The 27,779-nt window shown below is 38.6% G+C and overlaps 1 protein-coding gene and 1 pseudogene across 12 annotated transcripts; both read left to right on the forward strand.

Annotated features, from left to right (window-relative positions):
- FAM122B (family with sequence similarity 122B) lies at positions 1-27,779 on the forward strand. Of its 12 annotated transcripts, none has more exons than XM_014458278.2 (11): positions 1-225; positions 2,276-2,366; positions 6,836-6,892; positions 7,194-7,237; positions 7,322-7,376; positions 7,624-7,725; positions 9,232-9,314; positions 10,887-10,951; positions 12,347-12,391; positions 14,234-14,330; positions 26,061-27,779. In XM_014458278.2, the coding sequence occupies exons 1-11, from the start codon at positions 128-130 to the stop codon at positions 26,128-26,130; spliced, it is 807 nt and encodes a 268-aa protein (XP_014313764.1). In that variant the 5' UTR covers positions 1-127; the 3' UTR covers positions 26,131-27,779. The 12 variants fall into 12 exon arrangements, with proteins under 12 accessions (XP_014313764.1, XP_014313744.1, XP_014313748.1 ...); XM_014458258.2 differs by lacking the exon at positions 26,061-27,779 and adding an exon at positions 24,874-25,139; XM_014458262.2 differs by lacking the exon at positions 26,061-27,779 and adding an exon at positions 24,874-25,139 and having other exon boundaries at positions 10,890-10,951.
- Positions 17,116-17,240, forward strand: LOC111827188 (annotated as a pseudogene).

Consider the following 27,779-nt stretch of genomic DNA (forward strand, 5'->3'; position numbering starts at 1 on the left):
CCCAAGCCTCCGCCCCTTAGCCCCCGCCCCTAGCTGCCAGTCCCTAGCAGCTCAGTCCTGCCGTGAGTCCATAGCTAAGCACCAGGAGCTGAGCACTGTTCGCTGTGCCTGGCTGCAAGTCTCCGACATGGCCCAGGAGAAAATGGAGCTGGACTTTGAGCGTGGCACATCTAATGGGGGCACCCTGAGGAGATCCAGCAGCGCTCCCCTGATTCAGGGGCTCAGGTGAGCAGGGTTAGGGAGGATGGACTACAGGGTTCAGGGGCTCCTGGAGCCCCTGCAAGCAGTTTCCTTCCCTAAAGTGAGAGTTAGAGCTCCTTGGGACACTCTAAACTGAGGGGGTCATGATTTGTTTGCTTGACAGTGGGGTCCCGTGGTGGAGCGAAAGTTTAACCCCAAACTCTGGGCAGTGTGGGAACAACGAGACTCCAAACTCTGGGCAGTGTGGGAACAACGGGGCCCTCTCTACCTGAGGCTCTGTTAGCTCGCTGTAAAAGTAACGACAAGAAGCTTCTGGCTCTTCTAACAGGTTGCCTGCCCTGCCTAATTTACACCACTGAATGTCAGACTGAAGCCCCTGGAACCAGACTTGCAATTTGACACCTGTCTCTAAGAGCTGCTATTTCTAAGCTTAGTTTAGGAACCCTGGTATTAACAGTAGTTTACTTTAATAAATCACAGTTTATCTAATAACTTGAAATTAAATCATGTGTTCATGTCATATTAAGTGATTCAGATTTGTCATAATGTTTTCAGATTCTAAAACTGCCTGAAATGCATTCCAGTGAATAAAAAGGAGGGATAGCATGTAGCCTAGGTTAGAGAAACCACGGGTTTTGAACCTATTACATTTCACTTTTATAAGTAGACAGTTCATTTTAGGTAGAGAGCCAATTTTTGAGACCCTGTAGAAATGGAATTAGTCCAGAAAAGGGGATAGGAGTAGAGTTAACCAAAAACATTCATCAAGTGCAGGGAAGGCAAAGATTAATGTTTGTCAAACTGATCATAATATCCTCATTTTGGGGGGGGGGAAATGGGTTTACTTTTTTCTTTTATTAAATTTTGAAACTGCAGATGATAGAGTGACCCTTTTCTAATGCTGTCCTCGGTTTTACATTTATTTTTGCTACTATAGGAATAAAGTGGTCTTTTTTGGTTGTCTTTTAAAATCTAGTAGGCAAGCAATTGCTAGGGACCAGAGTAATCCTGTTGACCTGAATTTAGTCTACTGTAGAAATAACATACTGTTTTTTGAATCACGATTTAAGTAATTACTTGAAAGGTAGCATAATGACAGAAGAGTGAGTGAGGAGACCAGGCCTAGTCCCAATTTTCTCCCTGACTGGCTATGATTATGAATGAGTCACTTAGCCTTTTTGAATCTCTGTTTTCTCACTTAAAACGTAGGAGAGCTGGATTGGGTGATATCTATATCCCCAGTCCTGAAAATCCTTCTTAACCTCTTAACAATGGCATGGCACTCTGCTGGGCACTGCAGGATAGTGTACAAAGATGACCAAAACACCTCCACCAAGGATTTAAAACACGTGCATAGTTTTCATTTATAAAAGGTAAAGTTGGTGTCTGAGGAAGCATCTACTTTTCCATTGTGCTCTTTGGGTTCAAAGGAGGGAAAGATTGCATTAGATTTGTGGAATAAATAGGCTTCATGGAGAGCATGGCATTTGAAATGGGTGTTGAAGGAAAGGAAGGATTTTGACAGATGGTAGTGGGAAGGAGGGCATTCGACTCAGAAGGGGCAACATGAGCAAAACGCCAGGTGTGATTATTTAGTTGGACAGTGTGGTTCAAAAGTAGAACATGTGTTTAGGGCAATAACGGGAGTTGCTGATTGGGCTCACATTGTAGTACACAGCTCCCCAGTTCTTGTCATGTCATGGCACACACAGAAAGCAGTACTGATTGTATGTCCTCTAGGATAAACAGATGAGGCTGCTAGTTTGAATCTGGTGGTAACCGGTTTGAGGTGGGGGGAGTTCTGAGCAGAAGCAGCTGGAGGCAACCAGTCTGGAGCTCCGCCCCATACCTCTCCCAGCTGCCCCCGAAGGCCCCTAGGAGATCAGTATCTCCGCCAACCTGTAATCACCAGCACACCACTCAGGAAGCTCTGAAGAGGACGGTGAGGAGTTTATTCATTGTGTGATATGAGGAGCCACTGAAGATTTCATTGTTAATTACAGAGTTGGCATCAGATATAGTTGAAGGATATCTTAAATAAGAAGACATTAATAATTTTATTTTTATTTTTTAGTGACCTTTCACAGGGTTTTCAGCCTTACGCACTTAGAACTCGGTGGAATAGTACAACGAGTATGAGCAGTCACAGCCTGGTGAGTATAGAAGTAAGTATCCTTAGTGGTTTTGGTTGCGGGAAACACTTTCAAATGTAGTTCTTTCTTTAAATTATGTGCTATGCACAATTATTTACAAAAGAAAAGTTTTCGTACCTATCTTGTTTGCTGCTTAATGCTGTGGCCAATTTCAGCTTTCAGTGCACAAGAGAAGACCTGGTTAGAAATATTTCTTGGCTGTGGAACTTTGTATTTTTAAACATTGCTCTTTGTTTTGTGCCACTACTTGCATCATGATTGTGAGGTAAGTCAGGATTAACTTCTAATTATAACTGAGAGCTGTGGTCTTAATTTGTCGTAAGATGAAAAAATCACAAAAATGGTGGCAGAGTGTTTATTTTTGTTGGTGAATGCTGTTTATCCAAAGAAAGACTCCTTTAAAATGCGTGTATTTGTATTCTCAGTAGAGTTGCTGATCGTGACTGTTCTATATTGGCAGAGCTGTTGGGGATCACCTTATTAGTTGGTTGTGTTGGGAAAAATTATGATGAGGTTTTTATATAGCAGCACTTCACATGTGGAGCCCACTTATGCTGTAGCTGCAGTGCTCTGGAAGACATCTGAGATGTAAGCAAACAGACCTCTAAACGGCTGAACTAGATTTCCATAGTCTGTGCACAAATGTTCATCAGTTTATTTATAGGAGAGCCTCTCTGACCTCTGAATCATCTAAAATTTATGCACAATTATAATAAGCTTCCAACCCAGTAGTGTGTGAGAAGCAGCAAATCAGAAGAGGTACATTTGTGTTAAAGGTATACTGACAGCTGCTAGCAAAGGAAGAGAGGGGAAAACTAAAAAGCAGACAGAGGTTTTCTTAAAAAAAAAAAAAGTATATGGCTGAGTATAAGAGCTAAGAACCTGGTAATGGATCCTGAAGTGTTAATGGCATAGAACCATAAAATAATATGTTCTTAAGGATACCTGGGTCTTCCACCTTTTCTTAAATTATAGTAATACCTACTCTTGTATGACATTTTACATGTTACAAAGTACTTTCACACATTTAATCTCATAGCAACCCCAGTGAAGTAGGCAGGGTAGAAAATGTTTTTCCCAATTAAAAGAGGCAGCAGCTAAGACTCAGCCGATATAAGTGACTTGCTCAGAATCACACAATTAATAAGTGGCAGAGCTGGGATTAGAATAGAGATCTTCCTGTGCCATTCTGCATGGTATAATCTGTTTAACAAGGGGGAAAATATCACACTTTTAGGAAAGATTTCCAGCTGAAGTGACTAAAAATACTTAAAGGGGAAAATGTTAGCTATCTGGAGGTTTGATTCTCCTCACCACCTTCCCCGAGGATACTGGAAAATATAAGTATGTATTTTTGCTGTATATATGAAAAATGTTCCTGCATCAATAGCATAGCAAAGAAGGGAAAATGAATTTGCCTCTCTACACTTCACTTTTCTCTTTTCTAAGATATGAAGATTCTTATCAGCTCTATCTAGGCTCAGTTCTCACTGTTCTCTGACAAATACCCACCCTAGGCTCTGGCTGCACTAAAATACCTAGTTTGCTGAAGGGGTTTTGTTGTTTCACTGCTCTTTGTTGATCCTTACACTACCCTTCATCCCATCCCCTTCTCCTTTCTAGCTATCTGGTGTGGGAAGTCTTCCACAGCATCCTTTGGGTACTTCTATCATAATATTAATCACACCATATACATTATATCACAATGTACCCTATAAATCTTAATACACTTATCTATGTGCCTGCAAAAAGTAAGGTGTTGATGAATGAAATGGAAAGAAGGGGACTGATGAAGGAGACAGGCAGAAGTAGAATCTTCATAATTTAAAATTTTTTTATATGTCTTATTGATTTCAGAGAGAGGAAGGGAGAGGAGAGAGAGATAGAAACATCAGTGATGAGAGAGAATCACTGACTGGCTGCCCCCTACACACCCTACACTGGAGATAGAGCCCAAAACCTCAGCATGTGCCCTGACTGGGAATCGAACAGTGGCCTCCCTGGTTCATGGGTCGATGCTCAACCACGGAGCCACACCAGCCGGGATGGATATTCATGATCTGACAACTGATTAGATATAAAGGTAGGGAGAAGGAGGACTCAAAAGTCACTGCAGTTTTATTTCTCGATGACCAAGGGGAAAGTGTTGCCTTTATTACAAGTAGGGAAAATGAGCGGAATTGGTCGTTTGAAGGAACAGAAGATAAATTCTTTCTGGGCATGTTGGGTTCAAGGTGCTTTTTTTCCAAAGCAATATTCTAAATCTTTTTTTCTTTTAGAACTACAAGCTTTCTATCTCACCACCTTTCACTTTCAGCAGATGATGCTTTTCACTTCACAGAGAAGGCAGACAGACACCTATCTTGTATTCATGTCAGCCTTCTTCTCCTTAAAACGTCTTTACCTTCACATGCAGTGTTTTCTCCTAATGGTTCATATATTTTATGACTCTCCTGTCCCTTTGCTTGGTCTGTCATCTTCTCTCTGTCTTGTGTCTTCAGTCTCTTCGTCACTGGCCCTTTTGTTCCACCTTCTTCTCCTGACTCACACCTCTAATATCTGAAAAACAAACTGTTATCTATTTTCTCCTTCCTCCTTTTTTTCTTCTCCTCTGGGAGCTTTTTCAAAGCTTAATCTACACTTCACTGCCTCTAATACCTTGTCTCCTAATTTCTTGTTAACTATTGGGCCAGTTTGTAATCTCATCATTCCTACCACAACTCCATGAAATATCTGTTCTTGCAAAAGTCACCAATGCCCACTTGATTGCCAAAGTCAGGGGCCTCTTATCCCACTTGAGCTCTTTGCTTGACTTAACATCATTAACCAGTACCTCCTTGAAGTTCTTGGCTTTTTTCTCATTTTATACTTCACTCTTATTTCTGGGACTAGACATGGCTTTGCTCCTCTGCCCCTCTTTCAGGTCTACTTCTCAGTTCTGTGTTAAATTTACAAGTTGTACATCATATAAATTCAGCATCTAAATTTCTGACTTTCTCCACAATCAGGTTTGGCAACCCTCATTTTGGCTGTCCTGATTATATCACTGCCTTTGGGGTTTCTTTTGTTGTCTGATGGACATATTCATGCTCTCCTGTTAGAGTCTTTCTTGTCTCATTTACTTGCCTAGTAGCTTAGTGTTTTTCAAATGACCTTATTAAGAGTCCACCAGTAAACATTTATTGCTTTCATAATGGCAAAAGTACTTTTTAAAATAATTTTACTGGTAAAGTTTTTTTCTTTACAAAGCCTAGAAGAGGAAAAAGTTAAAGAAAGCGGTGGGTAATGAGATATATTTTGAGGTAAAATCATATTTTAGTGGATAACTTTATTTATTTATTTATTTATTTATTTATTTATTTAAATTGATTTCAGAGAGGAAGGGGGAGAGAGAGATAAACATCAATGATGAAAGAGAATTATTGGTAGGCTGCCTCCAGCATGCCCCACACTGGGGATTGAGCCCAGAACCCAGGCATGTGCCCTGACTGGGAATCAAACTGTGACCTCCTGGTTCATAGGTTGATGCTCAACCACTGAGCAATGCTGGCTGGGCATAAAAAAATTTACCTGAATTACCTTTTGCTTAAAGCAGTTTATCATCATTTTATAATCCTCACTACATTAATATTCAAAAAAAGTTTTAATAGGATAGGGCTCCTTGTAACAGGATAATTGTCTTATTTACTTTTATAGTATTATAACTTCATTTGCATTTCACTAGGGGATAAATAATAGTTATTTATATTATGGCTACTAGAACCCTAAGGTTTGTTTATATGAATTTTATCTTACATTTTTTAATCAGATTGTGATTATTTTGAAGGAATATAATTTACCCCCCCAAAAATAATTTTATCTTTGTGTTATTAAAAAGTGGTGATCCAAGGGAAAGCAGCAGTTATTTTAAAAATATACTTTGCCTTCCACATTGATTTTTCTTATCTACTAAGGTTTGTGGTGATAGCATTAGTGATCAAATTTTAGAATTGATTTAGGTCATGAAAACAAAATCTTGCAGTTTTAAAGTGTTTTTGATAAACTTAAATCATAGTCACAATATTGTACTAGGCTTCTTAGTCTGTCTTTGTCCATTGGCAAAGTGTTAATAAAAATGAATAAAATCAGTTTTTTCTTTCCCTTCTTATATAGTTCTTTATTTTAGATTAGTGGGGTAATGGATATTTCCAAGGCCTGGAGTCTTTTTTGTATATATAAATGTACACAGCTCTGCATTCATTTGGGAAAAGCGTTAAAGTCAGTGCCTGTCTAGCGACAGATGGTGCCTTGAGGTTGGACACCTGGTGTACTTTCTAAAGACTGAATGTACTGCCTCTAGTGCATTAATGTTCAGTAATTTAAAGAGCTAGATTTCTAAGAAGAATATGAAAAATTATCTAGGAAGAGGTCATACACTGGTACTGACAGCAGATTGCTGCTTTGTGATTCAGGAAATAGTAAATGTTTACTTTTCTTTCCAGTTGCTGTCATCCTCATCTAATGGGATTTCTAGTAGCAGACTGCATCAAATCAAAAAGGTAAATTTTACTTTCTAGTGCAGATCTACAATTTTATGAATTGTACAGTTTGATTTTATTTTCATTTTGAAGATTTAGATATCAAAAATGCAGTAGACTGCGACTGTTTTGTTGTAGACAGATTAAAAATCTCCTGCGGGTTCAGATAAAATACAGATGTGGTTTGAGTGACAGTCTTAGAATGTTATTTCTGCTGTACTGTGATTATGTCAAATAAGATAGAAAAGTCTTTTTTCTTTTCTTTGGAATAAAGAACTGTGTGGGTAAATATTATGTTTTCAGCACATGTTTGACTTTGCAGGAGGAAGGCACGGATATCATGAACAGAGAAACTGCCCATGAAAGGTTAGTGCTTCGCAAGAATAGGACACAGCCTTGTGCACATCTCGTTTCTGAGCACTGATGGCCTTTCATTTTTGTTTGTTTTAGGGAAGTGCAAGCGGCAATGCAGATAAGCCAGTCATGGGATGAGAGCTTGAGCCTGGTAAAGTTTTCACATTTGCTTGTGTGTTTTTAATTTAGAGAAACCTTTGTATTGTTCATTGGCTTTATTAATTTTTTCATATACTCATATTCATTTTTGATCTCTGCTTTTCTACCAGAATGTTATATTGCAACTTTTTAGAGTCTGTATATTTGTACTCTAAAAATATAGGCATGTTTAAGTAGTAAAGAAGAGCTGTGGTGTGCTGAATTGTGTATTATAAGGAAATAACACTTTATATTTACAGAGTGATAGTGATTTTGACAAGCCAGAGAAATTATATTCTCCTAAAAGGATTGACTTCACTCCAGTTTCTCCAGCACCATCACCCACCAGAGGACTTGGAAAGGTAGGCTCGTGGACAAGATATTAACTCTCTTTCACACTTTCACACACTGAGCTGTTTACTCTCTAAAACACACACACACACACACACACACACACACACACACACACATCACACACACATCACACACACACACATCACCGCACTTTTTATTTCTTTCTGCTGCCAGGACCCAGCCTCTCCTGGCTCCCCTGAACCTCAACCTCCTCTCCCTCACCCCGGATATGGCTGTGGTCAGTGCCCATCCCCCAGGGGTCACCTCCTTAGTGCCTTCCCTGGGGAGCAGTGTGCCCAACAATTTCTGTCCAACTGGAGTCTTTGCTCTAGGAAGAAGCTGAGTGACAGAGACGGAGGACAGATGAAGCTGCAGCAAGAGGGCTTTCAGTCAGATGTCAAGAATGACACCCCCTTGGGGAGAAAGTAGAAGCGACCAGACAGAGGTGCCTCAGTTTCTCCTTGCCCAAGTTCCTTAGGAAAGCAGGGGATGGCCCCACCAAGCCTTCAGTGGCAGGAAATCCTCACTCAGTGGTAACACAGTGTCTGCACCAGAGAGGAGTTTGTTCCAATACCTGGTTGCTTAGAGCCCCATAGGGATGAGTGGGAATCCCCAGCAGGCTGGGCAGATAACTGCCGGCTGCCGGGCAGGCAGGCCCAGGGTCCGGGAGTGATGAGAAGTCCCAGAAGCAGCCATGATCCTGTGCTTGCAGGCACTGTGGTGTAAAGTCTTTCCATCTAGGCCCTGGAGCCTGAGCAGTCTGGTAGGGGCAGGTGTGCAGGGAGACCAGAGAGGAGACATGAGGGCCAAGAGATAGAGACACAGAGAGGGAGATGGAGACTTGGAGAGAGACAGAGATGGGATGGAAACACAGCAGAAGAGATAATGAGAGAGAAAAGGGGAGACGGGCACAAAGGGCAAGATAGAGCCCTGGGGGAGAGAGGCATATATAAAGACAGGAAGATAGAGACAAGAGGAACAGAGATATAAGGGGGAGGAAACAGAAACAGAGGGAGGCACAGAGACATGTGACAGAGATAGAGAGATATCAAATTGCTTCACTTTTAGCCCTAGCCGGTTTGGCTCAGTGGATAGAGCATTGGCCTGCGGACTGAAGGGTCCCAGGTTCGATTCTGGTCAAGGGCACATGCCTGGGTTTTGGGCTCAAGCCCCAGTAGGGAGCATGTAGGAGGCAGCTGATCAATAATTCTCTCTCATTATTGATGTTTCTATCTCTCTCTCCCTCTCCCTTCCTCTCTGAAATCAATAAAAATATATTTTTTTAAAAATTGCTTTACTTTTAGAGAATCTAATGGCTGGAAGAAAAATCAAAATCTGTGATAATAATTTGGGAAAAAATTATTATATATTTATATATATTCTCATTCATATATGAGAGAGATACATAGATAACTAAATAATTCTAAGGATATTGTTTCTGTCATTTTGAGAAGAATCTTTTGAAAACTGGAGCATTAGAACTAACTATTTTAATATTAAATATGTTTTTCTAGCAATGTTTTTCACCTTCCTTACAAATGTCGAGCAGCAGTGGGCTACCACCAAGTCCCACTCCTAGTCCGAGACACTTATCCAGGTAGGTAAACCTGCTTTTTATATGTGAGTGAAATGCTACTTATTGAAATTGTTTCTCTGAAGAATTTCCTCCCTCCTGACATTTTATTATGGAAATTTTCAAACCGAAAGCAAAATTGAAAGAATTGCGCAGTGAACATCCATGTACCTATTACCTATATTCTACCATTAACATTTTACCACATGCAATTTTGAGACAATGCCAATTTATATTCAGATGACATACATGTGCGCCCTTGATGATATGTCTTTTATAAGGAAAAAGTTTAAGATTATAGACCAGTCAAATCCAAATAACATTTTTGTGTGTGTGTCTGTGTGTTAATCCTCACCCAAGGATATTTTTTCTATTGATTCTTAGAGAGAATGGAAGGGAGAGGCAAGGTTGGGGGGGAGAGAGATAGAGAGATAGAGATAGAGATAGAGATAGAGATAGAGATAGAGGTAGGGATGGGGGAGGGGGAGAGAGAGAGAAAGAGAGAGAGAGAGAGAGAGAGAGAGACGTTTGAAAAAGACATATCAGCCTGGTTGGTGTGGCTAAGTGGTTGGTTTACCTATGAACCAGGAGGTCTTGATTCAATTCCCAGTCAGGGCACATGCCCAGGTTGTGGGCTCAATCCCCAGTAGGGGGCATACAGCAGGCAGCCTATCAATGATTCTCTCTCATCATTGATGTTTCTGTCTCTCTCGCTCTCCCTTCTTCTCTGAAATCAATTAAATATATTTTTAAAAAGAAAAAGACACATCAATTGGTTGCCTCCCACATATACCCAACCGGAGCCTGGGGTCTAACCTGCAACCCAGGTATGTGCCCTTGACCTGGAATCGAACCTGCAACCCTTTGGGGCATGAGCCTATGCTCTAACCATTGAGCACACCAACGAGGCAACTTTTTAAAAAATCCTCACCAGCGGATATATTTTTAAAAATATTTTTATTGATTTCAGAGAGAGGGAGGGAGAGGGAGAGAGAAAAACATCAGTGATGAGAATCATTGATCAGCTGCCTTCTGCACGCCCCACACGGGATTGAGCCCGCATCCCGGGCATATGTCCTGACCTGGAATCAAACTGACCCTCCAACTAACTGAGCCACCTGACCAGGGCCCAAATAACTTTTTTTAAATGTATATTTTGATTTATTTCAGAGAGGAAGGAAGAGGGAGAGAGAAACATCAATGATGAGAATCATTGGTTAGCTGCTTCCTGCATATCCCACACTGGGGTCGAGCCCACATCCCGAGCATATGCCCTGACCTGGAATCAAACTGACCTCCTGAGCCATGCTGGCTGGACACAAATAACTTTTTAAATAAGGTTTATTATATTTTTAAAGAAACTGCTGTGGGTATTTGGTGTTATAGAACGATTAAAATATAGCTTAAAACACCATGTTATTCCAGATTGTCTTATGCCAGGTCAGATCATATTTTAGCATTTCATTTACTCAACCTAGAACACAGGCATTTTATACTTCTTCCTATATGAATGCTAATTTTATTGACTTATTTGGTGGGTTGTAATTGTTCTTGCATCTTAGAAGTACTTCACATCATCGTGTTTGTTCTTTGAAGCAGGAGGAGTCAGAGCCCAGTCAAATGCATTCGACCCAGTGCTCTTGGTCCCCTGAAAAGAAAAGGTAAGCATCACATTTCTGATATTAAACCTAGTTGAACTTGAACTACAGATTAGAATTTCTGCCTAAAATTAGTTTCAAGACAGGACTCCTTTTTCCTAAAGAAATATGCATTATTCTTCCCCATGTATGCTTTACTAATTCTAAATTTTGTAAATTAGTTATTTGATACTGCCCATCTTTTTTTATACTTCATAACTGAGTCTTATTCATATATTCATATTATCAATATATATTCCAAAATTTTGCCTCTTGGTGATCTGAATAGAAAAGAGATGCAAATTGATATGTTGCAGAAATATATGCTTATGTCATAGTAAATAGGTCTATAAACAAGCTGTATTCTCAAATATAAGCCACCACTAAATTACACCTTGGCAGAGAGAATTGCCTCATATTCATGTCTATAGGATTTTTGCTATAATTGGGGTGCTCTCTTAATTACCTTATTTTGAATCACAAAGCACTAAACTAAAATGATCTTACTCAATGCTAGTTTTAGATGCTTATGGGCACCTGATGGAGTCTATTAAAAAAAAGGCTAAGAAATTTAACACAGTTTTAGTCATTATTCCTGGGGATATGACCACATGATTGCAAGTGTTGGATGTCATTTTAAACAAGAGTTTTAGCAATAATTTTAAAAAGCAATTCAGTAAGTGGTTTCTTTGTGCAGATCAGCTTCAGGGCCAGTAAACAAATCAACTCTCCTCATGGTAGGTAAATGGATACTTGCCGGTTTCGGTGAAAAATTTCCAGTGATAGCATCATACACAGATTCAAAAAGTTCTGTATTTCAGACAACTTAAAATTAAAGTTGGTATGTGCTGGAAAATAGATCCTGATACACTGACAATATTTGTATTAGTGAATAAATTTTGTTTTGTAAACCAATAGTTTTTTTCTTAATTCTTTAAGGAATTATTTATAATCCTAAGAAACTTCTCAAGAGCTATTTTATGAAATTAACACACAGAAAGTAAAGCTATTATTGTTGTTGTTGTCATTAATTTTAAATTTGTTGCAGGAAATTGGTGGAATTGGTTAATTTCCAAGCTATTCCAACATATACCAGCAGATGGAGGAATTCTTTGCTAAAAAGTGTTTTGCTAATGAGGTGTTGAAAGCCAGAAGGCAGCTTTTAAAAACTGCATATTAAAGGATGGAAAAATAAATAAAAATACAACCTTTCTTCAATTTTAGTAATAGAATAGCTCCAGAGGAAAAATAATATAAATTAAGTGATAAATGGGAAAAAATTGAATGTTGTATTTGTTTTTGCTTGATCTTTTTTTCCTCATAAGAATCTTGTAAAGGTTTAAGTTCACAGTTATTAATTTTCCTACTGGAGTATAGATAGGCCCATGACTTAAAGTTTCTTTAATATTCCATTTAAAGCTCAAATGGAGCTTCCATTTCCAGATAAAGAACTTCAAAACCAAGGTATTTGCATGTTTTATTTCATAACTTACTTGGAAAAGGGCTTTTTCTGTCTAATTTAGGGTTTAGTGTTTGCACTTCTGGTGGCAAAATGTTAAGCACTGTTCCTTTGATGCAAAGTTTTTCTATTACCAGTTCTGAGAAAATCTGTAGGATTGAGATAGCCAGTATAATACCAATTTTGAGAATTGGTTAATAATTGCTTTCACTTACAGATGTGCTTTCAAACTTATACAGTCCTGCATCCTTTAACAGTGGAGATATGTTTTGAGAATTTGTCATCAGTTGATTTCATCATTGTATGAACATTATAGAGTGCACTTACATAAACCTATATGGTATAACCTACTACACATCTAGGCCATATGGTACAGCCTATTGCTCCTAGTGTACAAGTCTATACTGCATGCTACTCTACAAAACAGCATGAGATCAAATCAAGCACAAGAGAAAATTATGCAATCAAGACACAGGGCAAACGTGAGATGTTTACCAGTGTGACATGACATACTGTTTTATAGCAAACTTTAAAAAAATTATTGAGAGTATGTTTATTAAAGCTGGAACACTGATACAAGGAAGGGCTTAGGATCGAAGAAGTAACAGGAGAGCCTAGGCGGGGCTGATTTGGCTCTCTAGAAAGTCAGAAAAGGGGCCTTGGAGATAGGTTCTGGGGGTTAGCCTGGGACAAGCTGCTGCTGTCCATTACTCGCCTGGTTGCAAGTCTTGTGGGGTTCCTTAGAGTCTAGGAGATGCATGCCAAAGGGGAAAAAGAGAGGAAAGGGAAAGGCATGGGCGTGGTTTTGGGAGGGACAGTGTGCCAGCAAACTTTTTTTTATAAATACAAAGAATACACTCTAAAATAATAACAAGTATTGTATAGTAAATACATAAGCCAGTAACATAGTTATTTATTATCATTATCAAGTATTATGTACGGTACACAATTTTATGTGCTGTACTTTTATGACTGGCAGTGCAGTAGGTTTGTTTATACCAACATCACCACAAACACGTGAGGAATGTGTTGTGCTATTACCTTATGATGGCTATCACAAGGTGATCGAAATATTTCAGCTCCATTATAATCTTATGGGACCACCATCTTATATGCAGGCCATCATTGACCAAAACATTATGCAGCCTGTGACTGTATTTTTACCTTCATTTTCACTAAGTAGGCTAAAGCAACCTTTGATTTATACACTCTTTATCAGATTAATACTTTTTAAAATTGATATTTCAGAGAGAGGAAGGGAGAGAGAGAAACATCAATCGGCCACCTCTCAGGAATCCTGACCAGGGACTGAACCCACAATCCAGGCATGTGCTCTGACCAGGAATCAAACCTGCCACCTTTTGGTGCACTGGACAATGCTCCAACCAAGTGAGCCACACTGGCCAGGGGCAGACTGAATACTTTTTAACCCATTTGAATTCAAATCAGGAAATGTTCTGATATTAAAACATATCAAATCCTTACTAATCATCTAGCATAAATGATTATTTGCTGTGAGTTTCAGCTATTTGGAGATACTTTATTTCTGCTGTGGTTAGCCTTGATTCATTTTGCCTGATGCAATCAGTGTTCCACTCTTCTATTAAAGAACATGACTATATTAGTAGCATGATACATATAATAAATGGGAAGGTTTTCTTTTGGGCTGTGGCCTTTTTGGTTAAGGTTATGTGGAAGTATATTTCATCTAAGTTAAACACATAGAAAATATCTTTCAAGTAACATCTTCAAGAAGTATGCTCAGCTTTGGTTAATCAGAGATCATCCTATTTTAGCACTAAGCCTGTAAAATTGCTTTACAGTACTATTCTCTTTTGTTGTTTTAGGTGAAATGGAGTCCGAAAGCCAGCCTAAGAGGCTCTTCCAAGGCACTACCAATATGCTGCCTCCGGAAAATGCACACTTGTCTGATCTCAGTTCATGGTAAAAAATGAAATAAAATCAAAAGGATATTAGGGTATGGTATATTTAAAGAGTCACATCAAAAATATATTGGGATCATTTAAAATATATTCAGCTTTTTAAAAAATATATTTATATTGATTTTCGAGAAGAAGGGAGAGGGAGAGAGAGATAGAAACATCAATGATGAGAGAGAATCATTGATTGGCTGCCTCCTGCACATCCCCTACCTACCGGAGATTGAGCCTGCAACCCAGGCATGTGCCCTTGACTGGAATCGAACTTGGGACCCTTCAGTCCGCAGGCTGACACTCTGTCCACTGAGCCAAACCATCTAGGGCATAATTCAGCTTTTTATCCATGCTCCATAGAGGGGAAATCTCTCAGAGGTGTAGATAATGTGGAAAAACACATCATTTGAAAGTCATGAGTACCTTTTTGGAAGTGTGTATCTTTTGGCACCTCCCCCTTCATTCCTAGCTCCTGTTAAGTTAGCCTCTCTCAGTAGATGCTAATGGTGTGGGAGAGTGTCAATAGCTGGATGGTGTGAGAGTTTCTGGATTGCTTGGTAACAATACACTGATTGTAGCTGGTCTGCCTGCATTTTGTATTATATCCTTCTTTAAAAATATATCTTTATTGATTTCAGAGAGGAAGGGAGAGAGATAGAAACATCAATGATGAGAGAGAATCATTTATTGGCTGCCTCCTGGACACCCCCTACTGGGGATTGAGCCCGCAACCTGGGCATATGCCCTTGGCCGGAATCGAACCTGGGACCCTTCAGTCTGCAGGCCGACACTCTATCCACTGAGCCAAACTGGCTAGGGCAGGATCTTTTTTTAAGAGTCCACAAGGGCATTCACTTTAAAAGGCTTGTATCCTCTAAATGAAAGAATTGTGTAAGCCACTTATAAGGTATAAGTATTAATGATTCCTTCTCTCCAGATCACTTATTCCATGTTTTGTGGAAGATAACTTGTACTTCTAGTTGACCAGGAAGTTAGATTTTTCTAGTTTATTAGACTCGTTGATCAGCACTGTTCTAACCTTGGAACAAATGCCTTTTAGATTGTTCCAGCTATTTTCAGCCCCACAGCTTTTCTTCTCTCTCATCTCTGTCTGTCCTTGGTAGTTCAGTGTGCTAATTTTGGTACAGAGTGCCTTTCCAGGTATGTAGACGATCAAAAAGAGAAAACCTCTAAAGCTTGTCAAGATAACTAGTAGATGAAACTCTATAATTAGTAGAAACTACATATCACTTATGGTAAAGTATGTTTTAATATAGGCACATGGCATTATAAATAGATTTGCTTACTCAGTTACTAACCAAGTAACCAAGTTTGGTAAAAGATAGGAAAGGTTTTGCCAAGCTAAAAACATACAGACAGGGTGAGGTGATTTATAAAAAATATTGTCACAGACTGATTGTGCAAGATGCTATAAAACAGGTTCATACAAATAAATAAGAAAGGAAAGAGAAGGTGTGGTATTTACCAAAAGTTCTCTTCCCTTGTTCAGCCATTTATTCCTCCAAGCAGCAACCTAAGCTTTAGACGATGGTGGCTGTTGTGAGGTTTCTATTTCTGTTGTCCCTACTTCCATTCTCTGAGGACCTGTGACTGGCAATGAAAGTCCTGGGAACATTGATGATAAAGGTCACTTTTGATCCATAAACACAAAAAGTGTTCCCTCACACTGGAGAGATTTGCTTTATTCACGGCCACTCATAGAATTCTGTGAAGCCAACATATGGCTCAAATGATGTTAAAAAGAAATTTATTACTCAAAATTCACAAAACTAAGTTTCAAATATATTTAAGCAAATTATAAATTTAAATGACATATTTAGTAAGTTTATAGCATTTGGACTTCCAAGGATATTAAAACTTAATATTTCACTAAGTTTTTTGGGACACCTTATATATTAATATTGTTGACATTTATGTCTATAGCTAAGATATTTTGAATATGAGTTATCCCTGATATGTAAAAATTGGATCCTGCCTTTGCAGAAACTTTTTTCTCTCTCTTTAATGTATTTTCATTGATCAGATATACATATTTCTAGAAATGGGGAGAAAGACAGGAAGTAGTTGTGTTCTGGTTTTTATTGCCACAGATAGCAATCTACTTGATAATGAAACCAATGAAACAATTTTTATACCATTTAGGGAATAAAAAATTATCAGATCATCAGTAAATGATCTTTTAAATTGTTATAGTTAATTCCTTGACCTACCCTACAAATAAAAGATGGGCTTTAACACTTTAAATTAAAGTTTATATACTAGATAATAACCTTTAAAATATGACATCTTTGAAATAGAAATTAAATGTGAAGTTTGAGTATGTGTCCATTTGGAATTAGTGTCCAGTGTGCCAACTGCCACCCAAAGAAATACTAAGCCTATTCTTTATATCATATTTTTTACTAACTGAAAATTCTGAAATTTCTGATAAGAAAATCTGGGGAACATTGTCACCGCAAGACAGGAATTATGCCATTCTGCATTTAGTCTTCATGAACATCAAGAGTTTTAAGTACACCTTTCTTTGCATGGTGCTTTGATTTTTTTTTTCCATGGTGGGAACTCATGTTCTGTTCCTCATTTTTGGGAGAATAAGTCCGTAGCATGAAAATTAAGGAATTTGCCTGGCCGGCATGGCTCACTGGTTGAGTGTCAACCAATGAACCAGGAGGTCACAGTTTGATTTCAGATCAGGGCACATGCCCACGTTGCAGGCTCGATTCCCCAGTGTGGGGCATGCAGGTGGCAGCTGATCAATGATTCTCTCTCATCATTGATATTTCTATCTCTCTCTTCCTTCCTCTCTGAAATCAATACAAATATATATTAAAAAAAGAAAATAAAGGAATTTTCAAGGCTGCTAGTCAAGATTAAGTGGTAGTCTATTTCTCCTACAGAAAAGGTAAAAGTCTTCAATGAAGTTTCAATTTTAATGTGACTGCTAATTTAACCCTTATAATTTTAATTTTTTTAGATTAATCTTAATTATTTTAGCATTATTTTAATGTTATATGTATCATGACAAGAAAATTTTATAGTGAATGTGTGACATACCAAGAGTAAGGTTTATTTATTTATTTTATATATTTTATTTTTATTTTTTGTTAATCCTCACCTGAGGGCATTTTTCCATTGATTTTTGTAAAATATATTTTTATTGATTTCAGAGAGGAATGGAGAGGGAGAGAGATAGATACATCACTGATGAGAGAGAATCATTGATTGGCTGCTCCTTGCATGCCCCCTACTGGGGATCAAACCCAAAATCTGAGCATGTGCCCTTGATTGGAATCAAACCTGAAACCATTCAGTCTACAGGCCGATGCTCTATCCACTGAGCCAAACCGGCTAGGGCTCCATTGATTTTTTAAAGAGGGTGGAAGGGAGGGGGAGAGACAGAGAGAGAGAGAGAGAAACATCGATGTGAGAGGCATTGATTGGTTGCCTGCTGCACGTGCCCCCACAAGGGTCAGGATGGAGCCTGCAACCAAGATACGTGCCCTTGACTAGAATCAAACCCAGGACCCTTCAGTCCATGGGCTGACGCTTTATCCACTAAGCCAAATCAGTTAGGACCCAAGAATAAAGTTTAATCATGATTTATTTATTAATAGAAATATATACATATACTTTGAACATGTTTATGTGAGATACTGTGCAGATACTGTGCCGATACTTTTACACTCTTGTTCCCAAAGTGACTGTGAAAATTGTCATATTTAAATGTATGATCTTAAGAATTTAGAGCTCATGTGGGAAGATAATCTTGGGCCTTACTAAGGTAAAATAGTAGAGACTAGAGAAAATGCCCTATGGACCAGTTTAACCCACATCAAGGAGTAAGGATGCCCTGTTATCTTACCTTATTTCAACATCTGCTGAGCTTCATAGGGCTGTGGCTAATTTTTAGTGCACTTACCTGTCTATTCATCAATCTGATTGAACCCAGTTTATTGACTGGATAAGGCAAAGTGACTCAACCAGATGGAGTGAGAGTATGTGTCACAACAGACATCCTAGTTTTTGTTGTTTGAATGTTTTAATGATTCTCTTACAATTTCACCCTTAGTTTTTTTAGACGGAAGGAATTACTTTAACAGTCATAAGTATATTTGGTTGTGTGGTTCAGATAGTGCCTCAACATTATGTTCAGTGGTTGGAATGAATTAGTTCTCTCTCTCTCTCTCTCTCTCTCTCTCTCTTGTTCAAGGATATTTTTTCATTGATTTTTAGAGAGAGTGGAAGAGAGAGGGAAAGACAGAGAGAAATATCAGTATGAGAGAAACACATCAATTGGTTGCCTCCTGCATGAGCACCGACAAGGGCCCAGGCCAGGGGGGGAGCCTGCAACTGAGGTGCATGCCCTTGACTGGAGTTGAACCCAGGACCTTTCAGTCTGCAGGCCCACGCTCTGTCCACTGAGCCAAACCAGCTAGGGATGAATTAGTTCTCTTTTGATTCATGTACTCCTATGTTCAGTTTGAATTATGTAGGTCCTTTGCTTTCCTGCTATTGTCTGGCTCCATCAGGCTTTAAGATAGGAAAGAATGAAGAGAGAAACTCAAATTGGACCATACTTTGTTGCTTTTAGAAGCCCTGGTAGAAGTTTAATAGCAGATACTGTGAAAATCACTTTTATTTACTAATATATGGATTAAAATATAACATAAATCTTGCTTTATGCAGATATAATGACAATGAATAATTTGTGACTTGTAGTCTGTGCTTCCCCGCCATGTGTAGTAGTGCCAGATTAATTAGAACAGAAAGTAGATTTTAGCTTGGTGAAAATATATGGTTAATGGTTTATTAAGTTCTGAATTGCTTTGGCGACTATTAAAGTATGCTGTTTTTCTGTTAATAATAAAAATTTTACATATGTTTATATTTAATAATAGAGAAGAAATTCTTGAAAAGATATGAAATGTTCAGATTTCTCTTTTTCTTGGTAAATTTCCCATTAGTTTATTTCTCTTAAGGTAATCAATAGTGTTAGGTGACAGATTTCTCTGCATGTTCTGTGTTTTTTAAATTAAATTTATTGGAGTGACATTGGTTAATATAATTTTATAGGTTTCAAGTGTACAGTTCTGTAACTCATCATTTGTATATTGCACTGTGTGTTCATCACCCACATCTTCTGTGTTTTTGAATGAATACAAGATTCACCTAAGCAAGCAGGTCTTTTTTTTTTTTGAAGGTACAGTCAATTACCCTTTTTGTCTTTTATTAGATAGGATTTTTTAAATTAAATCTTGATTGTTCAGATTATTACAGTTGTTCCTCTTTTTTCCCCCCATAGCTCCCCTCCACCCAGTTCCCACCCCACCTTCTGCCCTTACCCCTGCCATTGTCCTCATCCATAGGTGTATGATTTTTGTCCAGTCTCTTCCCGCACCCCCCACACCCGTTCCTCCCTGAGAATTGTCAGTCCACTCCCTTTCTATGTCCCTGATTCTATTATATTCACCAGTTTATTCTGTTTATAAATTATTTATCTTCTTAAAGGATACCTTTCAGCATTTCATATAATACTGGTTTGGTGGTGATGAACTCCTTTAGCTTTTTCTTATCTGTGAAGCTCTTTATCTGACCTTCAATTCTGAATGATAGCTTTGCTGGATAAAGTAATCTTGGTTTTAGGTTCTTGCTATTCATCATTTTGAATATTTCTTGCCACTCCCTTCTGGCCTGCATAGTTTCTGTTGAGAAATCAGCTGACAGTCGTATGGGTACTCCCTTGTAGGTAACTAACTGTTTTTCTCTTGCTGCTTTTAAGATTCTCTCTTTGTTTTTTGCTCTTGGCATTTTAATTATGATGTGTCTTGGTGTGGTCCTCTTTGGATTCCTTTTGTTTGGGGTTCTCTGTGCATCCTGGACTTGTAAGTCTATTTCTTTCACCAGATAGGGGAAGTTTTCTGTCATCATTTCTTCAAATAGGTTTTCAATATCTTGCCCTCTCTCTTCTTCTGGCACCCCATAATTCGGATGTTGGTACGCTTGAAGTTGTCCCAGAGGCTCCTTACACTATCTTCATACTTTTGGATTCTTTTTTCTTTTTGTTTTTCCGGTTGGGCATTTTTTGCTTCTTTGTATTTCAAATCTTTGACTTGATTCTTGGGATCCTGTAGTCTGCTGTTGGGTCTCTGTATAATATTCTTTATTTCAGTCAGTGTATGCTTAATTTCTCGTTGGTCCTTTTTCATATCCTCGAGGCTCTCTCTAAATTTATCGGCTGTTTCTAGAAAATTCTTGAAAAACCTTATAACCATGGTTTTGAACTCTATATCCGGTAGTTTGCTTTCCTCCATTTCTGTCATTTGTGACCTGTTTCTTTGTCTCCGCATTTTGGCTGCTTCCCTGTGTAGATAGAGTGGCTGTGTGTGCTAGGTGTCCTATAGGGCCCAGTGGCTCAGCCTCCCCAATTACCTGAGGTGGACACTCTTGGTACACCCCTTTGTGGGCTTTGTGCACAGTCTTGTTGTAGTTAAACCTTGATTATTGTAGGTATCACTGGGAGGAATTGACCTCCAGGCCAATTGGCTGTGAGAATCAGCTGTGGTTATGGTGGGAGAACTTCTGTGCTGGAGACACCCTATGGGGCAAGACTTGCTTCAGTGGGGCTTCGGTGCTCACTGAGCTGCCCCCTGAGTGTGTCCCTTATGGATCTGAGGAGTTGTAATCTGGATGGTCCACTCTGACCACTGGGTATACTGACTCTTGGATCTCTAAGGAGGTGCTAATTTAGCCTCTGCCTGAGGCTACCCAGCAGGAGCTACGGAGAGATCTACAGATTCCTTTTCTTTGTTTGGAGTTTGTAGGTGCCTAGATGAGGCCCATCTGTGAAGCAATGCAAGCTGCTGTGGGGCCTTGGGCCTTCTTTTTGGATGTTCTGGGTCTCTCTGACCCAGCTGCAGTTAGTTAGGTAATTTTAGATTGCAAAGGGCCAGGGCATTCATATGCAAAAGCCTCTGCTCACAGCTTGGGTGGGGCGGGGTCTCAGGGAATCAACAGGGTGGAGCAAACAGCTATGGCTGATCCTCAGCCCTGCCCTAAGAGGACCTGGGTCTCACTGTTCCATGGTAATCGATGCAGGTACCTCTGAGAGAAAGCTGCCCTCAAGTTCTGCCTGATGTCAGACAGTCCAGTTTCTCCCTGTATGAGTCTGGGTCCCCAGAGACTCGCCCAGAACTGGAGTTCAGAGCAGTCGGGAGCTTGAGACTCCCTCCCGATTGAAAAAGACAGCCGAGTCCTCAGTTGCCAGCCCTTTCCGAGTGCGCCTCCGTACCTCTGCACTTTACTTCCACACCGCACCTCCTCTGAGTCTCAGTGTGCTTTCCTCTTTCCTTCTAGTTGTAGAATTTCCACTCGGCCAGCCTTCCTGTGGTTGTGGATGATGTCCTTTTTGTCTTTTAGTTGTATTTTTGAAGTGGTTGTGCGAGGCAGCAATTTCTGGTGTTTACCTATGCCGCCATCTTGGTTTTCTGCAAGCAGGTCTTGTTAGAAATGGAATCTTTTAACCCAGTGCTCACCATGAGTCTGGTGGTTGGAATAAGAAAGCCTTTATTTACATTCAGATTATCTGCTTGGTGTCCAAATTTTAATCCAAGCCCATTTATTTCTGCCAAGTAGCACAGAGCATGTCCTTCGGCTGCCCAGCCAATATGTGCTTTAGGAAAATAAATTTATTTTAATATTAGTCTAGGCCAAATCCTGCAGGAGGAAAATATCACATATATTCCAAAGCAAATATAAAGGTGTTTTGATTTTCCAATGTCTTAGATTATCAGTGCAACTTTCTTTCAGTAGTTTGAATAATTCTTATTTTAGACCTGTTTTGCCTTTTGGTTGAAAAAATATCTGAGCCAGTTAAATTATCCAAACTTCTTTCTTAAAAGTGGTATTATTAATGATGCATTTGACAGCAGTGAGCATAGAGTAGGAGTACTGTGGAATATACTGTTTCCATTTTAATTTTTACTAATCTGAAGCCTGTTTATATTCTGTCTCCACCTAAAAAAATCCAGTGGCAATAGAAAGAAATGACATTTTGAAGAAAAAATAGAAGAATAGAGAAGCACGGTGGGTGGGAAGTTATATTTCATTGAGGGTGGTATAGGGCCCAGAAACTTCCAAATGTACCACAGGTTACTTAATACTGGAAATATATTAACTTAGAAATTCATACGAATGATAATATTAAAGGCTCATAATATTTACCCTTAGAACACATTAGATCAGGATGGGCTTTTGCAAAGGAGCTAGTGACCAGATTTAAATTAGAACCCATATATTCTGATTCACAATTCCTTCTCCAATTCTATGCTTTGTTTCTTTTTCAAAAATAAAAAGTATTTCTGTGTAAATCCTAAAACTTCCTGACTACCTCTCCAGCTTTGTTTCTCATCGTGTTCTTCTTACTGTCTATACTACAGCCACACTAGCCTGCTTTTGGCTTCTAGAACTATCCTTGCTTCCCCCCAAACCTTACCTCATTCATGCCTACTCATCTTTCAGATGACAGCTCAAATTTCACTTTTAGGGAGACTTGTTCCTCCTTCCTCCCTGTTCCTTCAAATTAGATCAGGTTTCCCATGTTATATACTCTCAGAGCCCCTTGTATCTTTCCTTTATTGCTTTGATCATAGATTATAATATGGTTATTAGTATAATTATTTCAATGTCTGTATTCTGCACTGTTCTGTAATTTTGATGAGGGCAGGAACCATGTCTGTCTTATACATCATTGTTTTCTAATATCTAGCATAATTCCTGCACTTGGCAGGAACTCAGTAATAGAATAAATGAATGAGTGAATTTGGGCCAAATAGAGCATAGAGCTTATATGTTGGATTGATGGGAATCAAAGCTGGAAAGGCAGCCTGGTGGCAAATGGTGAAGGCTTTTAATTGTGAATGCTGCAATAAGAAGGCAGATTTATGAGGAAGGGCAGACTGATTGTTGGGAGCCACGAGGGCTTGGGCTGGATGAATAAGGTATCCCTGTGCTGGGTTGTAGAGGCTCTTGATGCCCCAAATCAGGAGTTTTAGTGGAAGGGTATGAGCAGAAGCCAGTTGTCAGGATTAAAGAGGTGAAAGGACTTTGAGGGTATTAGGTCTGTGGATATAGAGCAGTGATGGAGAATCTTTTGAGCTCGGCGTGTCAGCATTTTGAAAAACCCTAACTTAACTTTGGTGCCGTGTCACATATAGAAATTTTTTAATATTTGCAACCATAGTAAAACAAAGATTTATATTTTTGATATTTATTTTATATATTTAAATGCCATTTAAAAAAGAAAAATCAACCAAAAAAATGAGTTCACATGTCACCTCTGACACGCATGTCATAGGTTCGCCATCACTGATATAGAGCATTCCTTTTATTTATTTATTTTTTTAAATATATTTTATTGATTTTTTACAGAGAGGAAGGGAGAGGGATAGAGAGCCAGAAACATCGATGAGAGAGAAACATCAATCAGCTGCCTCCTGCACGCCCCCCCACTGGGGATGTGCCCGCAACCAAGGTACATGCCCTTGACCGGAATCGAACCCGGGACCCTTGAGTCCGCAGGCCGATGCTCTATCCACTGAGCCAAACCGGTTCTGGCATCCTTTTATTTTAAAAAAATATATATTTTTATTGATCTCAGAGAGGAAGGGAAAGGGAGAGAGAGAGAGAGAGAAGCATCAATGATGAGAGAGAATCATTGATCGGCTGCCTCGTGCATGCCCCACACTGGGGATTGAGCCCACAACCGGGGTATATGCCCCAGCTGGAATTGAACCATGACCTCCTGGTTCAAAGGTCAGTGCTCAATCACTGAGCCATGCCAGCCGGGCTATAGAGAGCATTCCTTTTAGAAGCTTAACTGGATAGTAATAGAAGGGATCAAAGACAGGAATCTTTTAGAGGTGGTAGGGAGACCTTTGGGTTTTGAAAGCAAGAAGAAAGGAAACAGTGTAAGAAATTCATAAAATGAGAAGAATATGAAATGCAAATAATGGAGGAAATTAGAAAAAAATGTGTTTGAATCAAAGTCTTTCTGGGAGTGGAGAAGTGATAAAATCTAGTGCAGTTGAAAGATTTGGTTCTGGAGTAGAAGGACCATGAAGCACTGTTTGATAGAATACTTCACACAGTTCAGGGTAGGTACTTCAATTAGTAACCATTTCCTTCTACTGTGAGACTGATGGGAAGGTAAGAAGATAAATATAAGGTAGAAAAATCTTTAGCTGAAGATAAGGGAACAACCTCACTAAAACTGTGACGTGTCAAGAGGAAGGCTTATTGACATTCTGGTGCCTCCTGGAGAGCACTAAAATGATAGGGAACCTCGAGTGTCTTACTTTCACAGGTATTTGAATATAGTACATGATGACGTAGTTCATTGCTATTGCTTTTTTGCTTTTTATTATTTACAAATGCAGTACTGATTTGTGAGTTCTTGAAACTATGTTTTTGCATGTTATGTTTACTTTTACCCTGATACATACATCTGCTTATAATTCTTTTTGCTTTGTCTTCAGTTCAAATATTTTGGATGGCAGTAGTAGTAGCAGTAGCAGCAGTGGCTTATCCTCAGACTCACTGGCTAAAGGCAGCACGATTGCAGAGTCTCCAGTAGCATGCTCCAATTCATGCCCTCCATTCATCTTGATGGATGATCTCTCACCCAAGTGATTTACCCATTTCTGATTCAGTGTTTTAGCTGCTGTTTCCTACATAAATCATTCAGTGAGAGGAACACAGAGAACTCTGATCCACAATGAGGATTAAAGTATTACATATTTAAACCATTTTGACACCATTCTTTTTTTGGCATCTCTCCTCTAAAGTTCAATTTTATGAGGATAGTGACCTTACTTGTGTGTGTGTGTGTGTGTGTGTGTGTGTGTGTGTCTCTCTTTTTTTGCTGATCACATTTTGGATCTAGGGACTAAATCTCAAATACGTTTAAAGAAAGCACTGATATGTATTTTTTTTTTTACTGATATGTCTTTTTTTTACTGATATGTATTTTTGATAATGGTTCCTTTTCCCAGCAGTTATACGACACCTAGAGTAGATCAGAAATTCTCTTGCTTGACAAATTATTTGTCCTCTGTTGGCTACATAGTTTCAAATCTATTTCACAATAGATGAGTTGCTTTTCATTATATATATATATATTTTTATTTTTCTGCATCAGTTTAAAGCACATTGTTTTTTTTAGTTTTTTTTAATATATTTTATTTAGTTTTTACAGAGAGGAAGGGAGAGAGATAGAGAGTCAGAAACATCGATGAGAGAGAAACATCGATCAGCTGCCTCCTGCACATCTCCCACCGGGGATGTGCCCGCAACCCAGGTACATGCCCTTGACCGGAATCGAACCTGGACCCTTCAGTCCGCAGGCTGATGCTCTATCCACTGAGCCAAACCGGTTTTGGCTAAAGCACATTGTTTTGTTTCCTTTTCCTGTTTGAGCTGCTCACTTGCCATTTCTCACAGAGCGGAAAAAACACATAGTTGCTTTCATTACTACCCATATTGCTTCTTTGTTGTTGGAGTGTATGACGTGAGGATTGATTTTAGTGCTGAGAGTGTAAATGGACTTACATGATGCCTGGAGTAGTCACCACACAAGTTCCTGTGACTTAGCTACCACAGTTGATATTTTTCTCCCCAAATCTGTTACCCTAAGGAATATATACAATATTATTAATATTTCTAGGTGGTGTTATCAAGGAGAAGAAATCCCTGCCTTGACCAGATGTGTGGAGCACCTACAAATGAATGAATAATGTTATTTACCCACTAACTACTGTCTAGAAAGCATACATGAAGCTTGACAGCTTGCCCTGTGTGGTATTATGAGGCCTGAGATGCCTTGGGGTAAAGATGTATATCATAAGGTACCTAGAAAAGGGGGCTTTATGTGACTGCCACATACTGTTTTGATTGCTGCTTTTTTTCTGATTACTTTTGTGACATTAAATTCTTTTGTCGTGTGATGAGTGGTGCTGCTGACTGTGTTTTGGTCATTGTGTTGCCACCAGAATCAGAATCCAGTTCTTTTTCATGCTGCCTTATAGCAAGGCAATTTAATATCTATGTGGAGTAGGAACTGAAAAAAAATCAATGTTATTGTGAACTCTGCTTTTAAGAAGCTGTTTGAGCTGTGAACATTGTACATGATAGTCTGAGATACCAGAAGTTAATTTTTAAAAGGTAAATCCTGAATGGAGCTATTTTAAAAACCTGAATGTAGTCTATTGTTATGTTATTTATTATTTAAAATTGTGTAAAAATGTCTGTCATGATAGATTTCTTTTAATGTTCATATATCGTGGGTAGATAGTCTGTATTTAATATGCAAATTTGCCTGCTAGGATCATAGTATTCCATTTTTGAATGTATGTAAGAAACGAAAACTACTGCACTTCTTTCTGTGTTTTGAAGGCAAAGATCCTTGAATCTTGAAGGAAGATGTTGCACTTTGCAGGTACTCGCTGACTAGTAATACTGTATAGCTTGAAGGGAAACATTCTCTTTGAATTGTAAGAGAGCATCACTTAGCTAGCAATAAGTAGTTCTGTTACAGCATCAGATGCGTTGTTTATTTTAAATAGTAATAACCACCATTAATGGCTTTATTTCTCATATTGCTTTCACCTGTGCAAAGGCCATAATCCTTCAAACCTAACATAAATGTGTATATTATGAAGATTGTTCTCTAGTATGCCATTTTAAAGAAACATTATTTCTATGGTATTCAGTGTATTTATTCTGTTTGTGAAAGAACCATGTTAAGATGTTTCTTCCTATATAATATTGAGCGATGGTTTTATCTTACAGGATACTTATCCACATTCACTCTACTGTCTTTTTGCCTTAAAGGGACACTTTTGGCCATTTAGTGGCTCTAATTTAGAACTCTTAAGAAATAACCTTTGGAATGTGATGATATTTATTTTTCAAATTCAGTGGTGGGGTAGAATTAGGGCAGGAAAATGAAATTGTTCCAATGGTATGAGAACTTGGAAGCAAGATGGTTAACTTTATTGTTTAAATGGACTAGAAAGTTAAGTTTCTGCAGGGATTGTTTTGAGATAAATAAAAGGTAGAGATGCTAATCTTCAGATTAGCTTGGTTAAGAGTACCCCTTTATTTTTATATAAAATTTAATATTTGAAAAGTGATCATTGTTATAAATTAAAATGATCTCTTCCTATTCTATATTATATCATATTTCAGGCTTCTATTTGAAAATAAATACAAGAGATGATATGGTAAGAAAATCCTATAGATGATGCTCTTTTTGCTTGACTGACTTATGTAATCATTGTATTTCATGATAACTGCTTTTGGAATAATGGGAAATTTTGTGAAATGCTGACCTTGTGTATATCTTAAAATGCAAATTTAATAAAGTGTGTACACATGCATAAAA

This window comes from Myotis lucifugus, unplaced genomic scaffold, assembly GCF_000147115.1.
Source record: "Myotis lucifugus unplaced genomic scaffold, Myoluc2.0 scaffold_2, whole genome shotgun sequence".
Classification (NCBI taxonomy): Eukaryota; Metazoa; Chordata; class Mammalia; order Chiroptera; family Vespertilionidae; genus Myotis; species Myotis lucifugus.

What these genes read in the sequence shown, in the direction of transcription:
- FAM122B (XM_014458258.2), top strand. Translation starts at nt 128, where the DNA reads ATGGCCCAGGAGAAAATGGAGCTGGACTTTGAGCGTGGCACATCTAAT. An exon ending in CCCCTGATTCAGGGGCTCAG is followed by an intron (nt 226 to 2,275) that starts GTGAGCAGGGTT and finishes TTTATTTTTTAG; the next exon opens with TGACCTTTCACAGGGTTTTC. An exon ending in AGAGAAACTGCCCATGAAAG is followed by an intron (nt 7,238 to 7,321) that starts GTTAGTGCTTCG and finishes TGTTTGTTTTAG; the next exon opens with GGAAGTGCAAGCGGCAATGC.